This window comes from Saccostrea cucullata, unplaced genomic scaffold (assembly GCF_032062105.1).
Source record: "Saccostrea cucullata isolate Sc308-1 unplaced genomic scaffold, CSIRO_AGI_Scuc_v1 ctg1630, whole genome shotgun sequence".
NCBI lineage: Eukaryota > Metazoa > Mollusca > Bivalvia > Ostreida > Ostreidae > Saccostrea > Saccostrea cuccullata.
This window is the reverse complement of record NW_026922524.1, coordinates 88,572-100,597: the sequence shown is the minus strand read 5'-3', so window position 1 is coordinate 100,597 and position 12,026 is coordinate 88,572. Positions and strand designations below refer to the sequence as shown.

The following is a 12,026-nucleotide window of genomic DNA, read 5'->3' as shown; positions in this document are numbered from 1 at the left end:
CATAACTACTTTTCAAGTTAAGGAACATATCCTTTATTTAAATAAAAAAAAATGGTTTAGATTTATTTAGTGTATTCCCTTGCGAAAGAAGGATTTAATGATGCACCCCGATGTAAAATACACCTAACCTGAACATGAAAACATGGCAAAATTATTTAAATACATTCTCCAGATAGTTAACGAATAATCGCACTGAACAATGGATATACATTGGTATTAATAGACTACTACTAATTAAAACCGGTAAATAACATTCTGTTTTATAATATACAAAACGCATTTTCATTGTTAGAAAATTCCTCAATCTGCCTCTCATAGCGCATGAAATACGTCACGTTCAACGAAATGACGTCATTATGACAAGTTCATCTAGATCATCGATCAGTTTATAGCCAGCTGTATAGGAATTAACTAGCACCTTTTTTCTAAATGCATTGATAAGTTTTATCATTGTTTCTTAATCTAATGTAGTTTAAAGTTGCAAATTATTTAATTTTCTGGTATTATAAGGAAAACATAAAAGTCATATTTTAGTGTGACGTCACAATAAACTTTTCCCATATTAATTAGGCCACGCCTCTTTATTTCAGCCTTTACAATGCCGCGTAATCATATTTTTCGCAAAATTTATGAAGTTCAACATATTTAACTTGTGTATGTTCTTGACACGTAGTTCGATTAACGAACACGTAATGCACTAAACTTTTTCTAAGATAGGTAAGATTACTTTAAAATAACTTTTACATACAAATTTTAAGCTCTTGTTTTGTTGACTTGTTTAATTACAAGAACTTGGGTAGATTTAGCTTATAAACTAAGTAAGTAAACACATATAGGGATAAGTCATGTAGCGATATTAGAAGTGTTTTTTCAATACTTCCGTAGCATTATGAAACGTATCGTTAAACGTCACCAACATCATGCAAAACACAGAAACACAAGCCTGGCTGTTCACTCGTACCAACACCAATCAGTTATGGCAGTTAATGTCAGAAAACATATGTAAACGAAAACAACGGACAAAAATAATGTTATCTTATGTTAAATACACAAATATTTCAATGTAGATTGTTAACTGAATGTACGAGATAAAAAGATGAAAGAGCACAGAAAACAATGATAACAGAAAACGTGAATAAACACGCATATTTGAAGTTGTGAACAAATACAGTGTATCATGAAAATCTCGATTTACAACAAAAATTGTGAAATTTAACATTGATTTAACATATTTTTTTCAATAAATATGAGTTTTTGATAACACAGAACTATCTAAATTGTTCTTTTCATTTGAGTACTAGAAATTAAAACGTATTACGTATACTTATACATGTAGTATTATAATAAATTCAATTCTAAGGGATCGTTACATTGTATTTCCACACAGCTTCTTCTCCATATGAGTGAACAATTCTCGAGAGGGACGTTAAACAATAAGCAACCGTACAGATTCTACGGAAAATTTCAAAAGTTTACGTTATGAATTGCAGCCTTTTTAAACACAAATGGAATGGAAGATTGACTTAAAAAAATTCGAGGTGTATCATTGAGATAACTTTGATGAGTTTTAAATTTTAAAGCTGAGGCCGTGTGTGTTTTGACGTATCGTCTGTTATGGTTTATATCAAGGTTTGATGACTGGATACTAATCATTCAAAGAGAACATCTAGATAAGTATTAGAATTACTTTGATCTATTTCTGGTGTATCAGTGGCACATTCGACTATCACATCATCATATGAAGACGATGATTTACTGGTATTTTCATTACATTCATCGTTTAAGTTGTCATCCGCTGTATACACTTCCGTATCCAATATTTCTATGTACGAATGCCGTTGTCTACTGATGTTTTCTGTTGAAATAACTGGGTCTATATAAGTTTCCAAAAAATTATTTTCACCTGACATCATAATGTTTGACTGAAAACCCCTTCTTGGCACAGATGGATTGTCCACCAGTTCTAAACATTCCTCAATTTCCTGATACTCTGACTCAACACGCTGATACACGTGGCCTTTATCCTTATTCTCTTCTAATCTGCTATACTGTTTTTTATCGACGTCCAATGGCTTACACGAGGAGTCAATTAATACGTTTATTTCATTGTTGTCTCCCATTTCTTCCTTTGAAATCGTTTTGTGTGAAGATTTTGATCTCACTCGGAGTTGTACAATGATAACTATCAGTAGAACAGCTAATATCAATCCTACACCCAGGATTGTATAATTACTATTAAACTGCCCCAGGGTAGTTCTAACAGCAGATATTTCTGTTGTTTGTATCTCTGATGATTGAAAAATTGTGCTGCTTTTCATTGTGATATATCGCTTTTCTGCTGGTGATATTGATGCATTTTCACTCTTTGTGATAGAGATAGGAAAGTAAGATTTTATCAATCTTGATGATGTTGATGGCGTTGAGATTTGTATTTCTGTCAGATTAAGTCCTTGATGTGATGGGGAAATAGATACTATGAAATAAGTTTAAAAATTATCAATTCATTTTAAAAGAGCCCTGTTATCTTTCAATTATATAAACAAATTCAATTAGCTTTTACCTGTTACTGCCTGTGTGGTATTAAGCTGGCTTATAAAAGGACATCCTGACACGTGGTCACACTCCTCTAGAGAGCACGTGCACTCCCCTGCACAGCCCCTGCCGAATTTTCCACGTGGACAAGGTACATCACAAAGTTTCCCAAAGTATCCAGGGGCACATACTAAAATAATATTTAATAGAAACTTATGCTCTTTTGAAATTTCTTGTTTTAATAACATGTAATATCATTAACATTATAAATCTTTGATATGCAAAATGCTTTGTCTCGGAAAATGACGCAACCATTAGTCTGTGGAGTACTAGAGATTTAGAATTGTACTCGCCAATTAAGGACTTTGAGAAGTAACGAAATTTCTTTTATAAGCTCTTACTACGATAGGATATATTGGTTTCTATCGTTACACAGTAGATTTAAACCCGCGAAATTTGAATAATTCTTCAATTATTCTTCAACTCTAGAACAAGCATTCTAAGAACTGTGTATGCAGGAGACTTTGTAATTTTAACAATGGAGAATATCATGATAGCATTTAAAGAAATCCACTGTGTCGTATGTAATTATTTAAACTGAAACGCAGGTATGTTAAGGTTACAATCAAAAAATCTAATTGCCTGTATGATTATAAGTCAAAGTAAGTTACATGTATATGACGTGAAATTAAGAGATAACAATTTTCTTAATCGATATCTAAGATTGATTTGAGGTCGTGAATTGGATCAAAATATGCACACGCATAATAAAAACGGAATTTTGTCCTTTCTGGGTCTCTGTATGTATCACAGGGACTAATTATCAATCCCGTGAGCTCATAACTCTTGATCATGCAGTAGCAGAGTGAAAAGAAAACGTAACAAGAATTCATGGAAACAAGCACAAGAAATCGTAGTTTCAAAGCATTTAGAATTAATATCATGTGTGTTTCATGTGGAAATAAACCTTATGATTATTATTAAATGATAAGGAATTTTGGTGCTCTCTGATTGGTCTAAACGCCATTTACTGGTGTGTACCTCAGAGTGAGTTCACCTCAAATGACGTCCTGGGAGGTTTATTCGGGTTTTCCCTCTCGACCAACCATAGATTTGCTCACAGCTTTTTCGACCAATCAGATTGCTTGTTTCAAAGCATGTGTCGGTGTGAATGTAAACATGTCAGACGCCATTTCCAAGGAGATTAAGAACTTTTGAAAATAAATGGTTGAGTATTTATTGTTTATTGATATTGTTTTTAACTTTTTAACTTATATTTGTTTATCTGTTGAAGTATATCAACATGTAAAAAGTGTAATTACACTTTACATTATGGATTTTTATATTTGATGGAGACAAGAATGAAAGAGTCAACAGTGTTGTAAAATTCCTCATCATTTAATAAAACGGTTATTAATAAACCTTATGATTAGTATATGCTAATATAATTCTACAATTTCTTCGTAAAACAAAAGTAACCTGTTCACCTGCAGATCTGCCTTTCCTCTGTCGTTCGTAATGAAAAAAAGATGCAAAAGTTCAACACTACACCGGATACTTTGAAACCTAATTTTTATTCATATCTGAAGTTCTTATTTAATTGTTTTTGGAAAGTGGTGCAAGAATCCTATGGTTTACGGAAATTGGAAAGGCTTCCTCAGAAAGTGTTGAATGATTATTTCTGTGATAGGACAGTAGGATTCTACCAGCACTTTTCATGAAACAGAGATGTTCTAACATAAATTTTACTAAAAATTTAAGTTAATTATCTCCGGGGTAGTGTTGAACTTCTAATTTCTAATTATAGACGTCACGTGGTAATGTCATGGTGAAGTGCTTCCTATAGTATAAGTTCCATTTAAGTCTATAGAATGCATAATGATAGGAAAAGTTTTATCCATGACTTCTCCGATTTATCAGTGCTATATGTTATAAAAAAGTGTTAATTCGCCGAATTCTGATCCATGTGTGCTTTAACAAACCGGCGTATTAGTCCAAACATATTCATTACAATAGAGTCAGAAATAAAACATGTTAAGAACTCTGATTTGTAATTTAATTCCACAAAATCAATTTACTAAATCACTTTTACTTTGTAACTATCTGTGTATCAAATAAAAAAATATCATAAAAAGAAACAATCTGAATAAAATGTGAGCATAAACAGAAAAAAATCGAAGGAATCATATTCCGCTGATTTTGGAATCTTAAACAGTTTCCTTAGCAGATTTTTTTTTTCGTTTCGATAGTTACGCTATTCAATATATACCTGTAGTCATGAATGTTTCCTGTTGGATTTAACTTTGTTGATAATTTAAAACAACAAAATCAACTAATTTTAATCTCCAACGGAATTTTCTGCTTTTACAGCAAAAACTTACCGTTACAATCCCCGTTCTTGTCTTTGTCGAAATTAGTACAACAGAAAGATCCTGTCACATTGCTGAAAAGAATATTTCAAATTAAAAATAGCGGTTTTCTAAGATTTTTTTTTAGATAGAATTACTGTGTATTAGGTTAGGTCCTTAAATGACATGGTGATTTATTTCTCCTTTATTACTCTCTTAATACTCTGTGTGGTGTATTTGAGCGCAAAAAAGATAGAAATTAAAGATAATTGTAGATTCACATGGCATTTATTATTTACGATCAAATTAGATATTTATCAGTATTGAACTTAAATATGTCCATGTTTCTATGATTTAATTGACCTTGTGTTCGGTAATTAAATCCTAGTAGGAAATAAATCTGTTATTGTTTGAAATATCCGATATCTATGAAATGCGATTAATTTGAATTGTGTAATTTACCGGAAAGCCCCGTCTTCATATAGAGTAACAAAACAAATATAGAGATCTTTTTAATTTAAGTTCATCTGAATTTATCAAAGATACATCGTGTATGAGAAAATTATGCATTATTTAACATTTTCATGTAAAAAGCATTTCTTCTTTATATGTAGCACACTTACGCATGTTTTATGCATGTGAATTTCATTCATCGTTTCTCTATCTTTCATGTGTTTATGGTTTAAAAGTTAAAGAATTAAATCTATTCTTACCTGTCTAAGATACAGATTGTTTTACTTATAATGCAGGAACAAGAAAATATTAAAAGCAGTCCAAAATATTGTAATACATAATAAAACAAACACATATTGATATTACATCTATAAACGCAATTCCAGGAAGAATTTGGAAATTTGAAACTTAGACTAACAGGAAGTCAAATACTATTTTAATTTTTTTCCTGTGGCAATTAATCATTGATTGTTAGAAGTGTTCCAATGTCATTAAATAAATCCGTATTCTGGTGACTGCGTACGGAGTCAATATTCACAAAAAATTTAAAACATTTTTATTAAAATTTATCATACTATGACTCAAACATTGCAACGGAAATGTCCATCATTTAATATCGCCCTTTATATGGTATTTTTTTTCAACTTATACACTGTAGTATCTGCATGAAATAACAGGTTTACAAGTGGGAGCCCCCCCCCCCCCCCCCTGCCACGAAATTGACATTCACTCAAAGACAAAAACTAGCCATTTTCCATTTTTGTTTTTTTTTAAACATTCGTTTCTTACGTTCATGTTGCAAGTACTCAACCATTACTGCAAATCAATCGAAAAAAGTCTCATGCCAGTTTTGTTTTGTTTTTTTTCAGAAGTCTTATTTTAATTGAGGTTGATAGCCTCACATCACCTAGATTTCTCCTGTCACTAATTAATCGATACATAAATATAATAAAGAATCCTCACAGATTTGATTAGTTAAATGCTTTTATTATTTAATTTACTTCACGAACTTCTTTGCTTAATTTATTTTCATGTTCACCCGATAACATGGTCACATTCAAAAATTGAAAAAGCTGTTTTTCTTATCTCTTCTTTTTAATTTTGTCTTTATACATATGTTTTTATTATGTCAAATTATCGGTCAAAAAAATGTTATATCTATTTATGTTGTTCTAGTTGTTTAAACAGAATAATTGTTTTTTTTTGTTTTTTTTTCTAAAAATTCTGATTTTTAAACTTTGTAACCAATAATCAAAACAAAAGAAGGCAACGTCAAAACATTAATGAGCTTTCTATTTTAAAGAAAAAACCATTGATTAATTTAGCTGTATAATAAATACGTCTATTGGTATAAAACTAGATACCAGATAAAACATGATAGATATGAATCAACCATTCCTACCAGATTAATTTGCCGATATAAACTAAGTGTCGTGTATCTCAGCTGGGCTAATTAAAACTGAGAGAATTCGACTAGACAATTTAACATCTGGAAGGGTGCGCCCTAGTATACATGTGTGTGCGTGGAGGGGAATGGAGGGGGCATTTCTTAATTTGCAACAGTTATATTCTGTATATACTTTTATATACCTTATGAACAACTTGACGCTTGTGTACATGTAATAGAAAGCTTGCCAAGAAGGGGATTCTTAGATCTATATTGATAATGGCATTTAAAATAAAACATCTATATAAGTAATAAAATATCATTTTAGAGTTTCATTGGGATGCAATATGAAGTCGGTCACTTGATCAAATCATGTAACCCCCAAAGGACCTTATAGTAGATTTCATCACGTGCCGGCTTCAAAGTATCTTCATTTCCAGGACTCGCAGCTGTAGCATTCCCACTGAGACAGATTTAGGCCCACATGTTGTCATAATGGAGGTTGCTCTCACTGAAGTTTAAAGGTGCGTAAGGAAGATAGACATGAATAATAGTGAGAGTTCTTGATATTTTTAGTATGATTTCAAATAAAATTTACAGCGGAGTCCTGACATAAACTTAATTTGTCGAGCCTCAAAACCTGCCTCGCTCCTGGCCGTTATAGCAGTTGCCCACAGACAATGTAATGGTGTGTGTAAACAATGGATCATTTAGCTGAATTAGAATTGTCGGTCATAAATACACTGAATAGACCATTACTAAAGGGGTTTGCTGCATTCCAGACTGTTACACTAGAAGCTGAGAAGGTAAAAGTCTCTTTCATCCATGTATTGAATAGATGCATGTATTGAAAAGAAAAAGTGCATTTTTTTCTGTTTAATCTAGGAGCAGTCCAAACATTTTTACTGGGAATGTCTCAATTTCACATGAGGAATACATGCTCTTGTCACTGGGAGGTTCCTTTTTATTTGGTTTAAAACATATTTAATTTATTTAATTCGATTGAAGAGCAGGCATAAATGCCTATCATCGTTCTCTCCATAACGCGCTTCCGCTGATGCTATTCCACTCCTATTTTTTCTTCTAAAGATCTTGAGAATTTATAATTTTTTGTGTTTATTTGGCCTAAAGCGCCAATTTTAATCATAAGTTTCAACTTTCAATTTAATATGTGATTTTTGGTCTTAAAATCCTTATCTCGCACAAATGTCTGAAATGTACGAGGGTCAATCAAAAATTACGTAGACAATGCTTCTCATCGTCATATAATTATTATAAGAATATAGACCAACACATTTTCGTAAGCATTCATTTTGTCAAATTGTGAAGTTTCATTCAATTTGATTAAATAGAACTCATATTAGTAAAAATTTAAACCAACATGTTTTGTTACCATGGAGCACGGTTAACCGGCATTGCAAGGTCAAAGACAATGTTGAGACAGTTTGTCAAAAGTATACTAAATGTTCTTGACTTCAAACACGGTTTGTAGCCTCTTCTTCATTCACAAAAGGATATCCATAACATTTTACACCTAGTCTGCGAACATTTGTACAAATTGAGCTTGAATAAGATTTGTCATTGTTATCGAATTCTTTGATTTACCACGAAACTCTATTAATTCTGCCACAGTGAAGCACACATCACTTTCAATGACGTTCCTAAGTCTTTCGACAATATCTTTAACTTTAACTGCTGTTATTGCAGATAATCCATCGTCCGATTCAAACTCGCTACCACTCAAAAACTGTATTTCCTATTTTACAAATACACACATTATTTTTCATACAGATCCTGGTTTATGCATGTACTGATTTTTTAAGCTTGTAGAAGAAGTTTCACGAATGTAAAGTACAATTTTATTGCTACTAGCTGCTCCTTGATGTCCTCCAACGTCATGTTTTTTTCTTCTTCTTTTTTTTTTTTGCTTTTTCTAACCAAGTTCATAAGTATTTAGAAACCGGTAACTTTTGTACGGAGCGGCATATTACATACCCTGAGTTCATTTCAATTAAAATGGCAATACTAATTTAAACATGTAAATTCTTTTTCGTTTCAGCTCCATTTATCAAAGGTGTAACAGTGGTCTGTAATAAAGTCCACTTAAAATTATCCCGGATTATCACGAGATACTAGATCTAGATCGTAAACAATAAAGAACAGCAACAATTATTCAGATATGATAGATGACTTCGATTTATTTAATAAATAGTATTTGATTAATCAACAAATAACAAAACAATTCAAGTAAACAATGAAATGCAAGGAAAATGTAGTCAAGTATTTAACTTTATAGATAGATTCAGCACTCCAGCAATCGGAATTGACCGAATAATATTACGGTAACAATAATTATATGTTGATAAATATATAAATTGGTGACAAACTCCTAAAAACGTCTAAGTCTGGAAGTTAAAAAGAACGAACTGATAAGGGACGCGGAACGGAAACGCCCGGATCCCAGACGGTGGCACCGGTTGTCAATGACAACCGCGCACCCCATCCAAGATCCAAGAGAGATAACTCTAATTAAAATATACGACTCCACTACATTCCCCCACCTTAAGACCTGATGTCGAAGACATAAGTGTCAAGATTTAAAGTATGCATTTATATCTCATCAATATATTAAAACAATAAATATGCAAATAAATACATCACTCAAGTCTCTCTCTCAAAAATATGAAGAGTACTTATGTAATTATACATATACATACTGCATAATTATATAATGCAGATACTCGCTCCAATAGTTAAAACAATCAACAATTTAAGTTAATCCGCAACAACAAAACAACAGATATTTATGTAATAAATTATATCACATAAGGTTAAACTCTATAACAATATGCACATATATCATATTTCTGTATCAACTATCAACACATTGTCACATAATGATACACATAATTGTATACTATTTATCTGTATATATATATTCAGATATACATACAATAGAAAATAATACTAATCACAACATTGTCTTTAAATTTTAAGCACAAATTCAAATGACAAATAAATAATTTGTTAAAACTATAACTATAGTTCTCGACACAACCTTGTGCAAACTGTCCATGCACATATAGACACGGTACGACTGTCTGAATCAGAATCACGGGAAATAAAGTCACTGACACACTGGCGGAATTAAGGCAGAAAAACGTGAATAACGTGAAATTTGGAACGAGAAAAGTCCGGCCAACATCAAGGTAAATATGAAATGATAATGCAATGGGAATATATAATGAATTCTCGGATAGGACAATGTACATGTATATATATGTAATTTCAGGAAAACACAGGAAGAAAATATGAAAATGGAATAATGAAAACATGAAGATGATGATGAATGACATATGGTAAGATAAGTTGAGGTGACATACATATATAAGAACAAAAACCAACATTTATTCTTTAAAAATGTTGTAAGGATCTAGTACAACTTTCTTACCAAGACGGTTAGACAAGCTATTACTATTTCTTCTATAACAACTCAAACTGCCGTTCGCACTCTAAACCATCTCCAAACGTTCGTCTCTAGAAAAATATGCATTCTCACGCTCACTCTCACCCCTCTTCAAACTGTCGATCTCACTCCTCAGTCTCCTGTTCTCTCTCTCTCTAACTCTCGTCTCTACTCTCTCTCACGCAAAAGCTCACTCCTCTCATTTAATCTTGCATTAGCTACCTATTTCTTTCAATTTAATCAAACGTTCAATTTCGAAATAAATATCAAATATAAACTGTTCTAACTTCTGTTCCTCAACAGGGACGGAATATAACGAATATGGTGAGGACTCCTTGGTTTGGCTAGCGGTTTCGGTGGAAAACTGTACTGGATGAACGTCTGGCAAGGTCGCAGATGACACAACGGGCGGAGCAACGTACGAAGGAGGCAAAGATGAAATGAAGGATTGTGTTTCAAATATAATGACAGAAGGCAATGACGTGGCGGATGGCAGACAGGATGAACTGATGATAGAGGAACTTACGAAAGAAGCAGATGAGGTCTCAGGTGCCTGTGGCAGTGCGGATTCCAGGGTGCTGGTGGTCGGTGCAACTGAGAAACGAAAAACAAATTTCAGACTGCCAGGATCAATGTAATTACTATTCGGTTTGAGTTAATGTTGACACAGCTGGAGATGATTCTCTAGAGACAGCTGGGACAAGTGATGAATACTGCGGACGTGGAAACGCATATCTGGCTTTTGCTTGCAAGTAGACTTACATCCTGGGATGGAACAATAGAAGATAACATGATGGAGCTTGTGCTTTGTCTCCCAGTGCCTGGCATAACTTTCCCTGGTGGTAAAGGAGGTAAAACCACAGGACACTACTGGATAACTCATTCCAGAATGGAACTCAAAGGAGCAGGATGAAGATTCCAGAAGTTCCGCAAGATCCTCATCGTGGACCAAAAGGTCAAGGACATCAGTTTTCATAATTGACATGACTATATAAAGTGGTGGTGATGACAACGATGATAAGGATGGGATCAAACGATGATGATAATGATGATGATGAAAATGTTGTAAGGATGATCCAAATGAAACTGTAAATAAATAAAAACATAGTTTGAGGAAATAGCAAACATGTTGCTTACCATTTTAAGTATATGTAAACACTAATAAAGTGTATTGTATATTTTCTTTAACAAAATTTCCTGTGAACAAAATGTATAACCCCAAAGGAAAAATCTATGAAAAAAGATAGGGTTTAAACAGAACTACTTAATCCAGTAAGAAAATAACATTTAGATAGTTTTTATGCAAAAAATAGAATTTTAAAGCGCAAATATATTTTAAGTATTATAGGTATTTTAAGCGTGTAACGCATTACATTTTTAGCAAGTGAATCTAGAATTCTCATTTTCCTTTCAAAACTAGAGTTATCCGTTTTGTTGGTGACTGTATTTACGATTTTGCATTAAATGTTGGCAAGAAATAGAGAACGATAGTTTGTACAGACCAAGAATCTGTAACGCTTTTAATTGAAAACGTTTATCAGACATAAATGTTTTCATTATTACAGAGTTTATAAGTTGATATAATATTCATCTGTTCTATGATCATGTACTTAATTTTAATACCTCTGCAACATCCTCCAGAACATTCAGTATAGATGGTGATGTTGCTGTCGGTGCCGAACTTATCCGTCCATGTGTACACAAAAGCCTTCTTGTGCCCATGGGGGAGAACCTCTGTAACATGGTGGTTAACTCTGGTCAAATTAGCATCTCCCTGTGTAAAAAAAATGTTGGTTAAAGTGGTTTGAATATTTTTGTTTAGTTCTTTAATATCCTTACA

At 32.6% G+C, this 12,026-nt stretch overlaps 1 protein-coding gene across 1 annotated transcript; it reads right to left on the bottom strand.

The window, feature by feature from the left end:
* Positions 1 to 1,237: 1,237 nt before the first annotated feature.
* On the bottom strand, positions 1,238 to 11,162 carry LOC134261907 (uncharacterized). Its single transcript, XM_062744294.1, has 5 exons — positions 10,949 to 11,162; positions 10,474 to 10,780; positions 4,914 to 4,975; positions 2,561 to 2,722; positions 1,238 to 2,473 (listed from the first exon to the last, which is right to left on the bottom strand). Exons 1-5 carry the CDS (start codon positions 11,160 to 11,162, stop codon positions 1,650 to 1,652), a joined length of 1,569 nt encoding a protein of 522 aa, XP_062600278.1. The 3' UTR covers positions 1,238 to 1,649.
* Positions 11,163 to 12,026: the final 864 nt, after the last annotated feature.

What these genes read in the sequence shown, in the direction of transcription:
- LOC134261907 (XM_062744294.1), bottom strand. Translation starts at nt 11,162, where the DNA reads ATGAAAACTGATGTCCTTGACCTTTTGGTCCACGATGAGGATCTTGCG. An exon ending in GTCCCTGTTGAGGAACAGAA is followed by an intron (nt 4,976 to 10,473) that starts GTTAGAACAGTT and finishes TATTCTTTTCAG; the next exon opens with CAATGTGACAGGATCTTTCT. An exon ending in CAAGAACGGGGATTGTAACG is followed by an intron (nt 2,723 to 4,913) that starts GTAAGTTTTTGC and finishes ATATTATTTTAG; the next exon opens with TATGTGCCCCTGGATACTTT.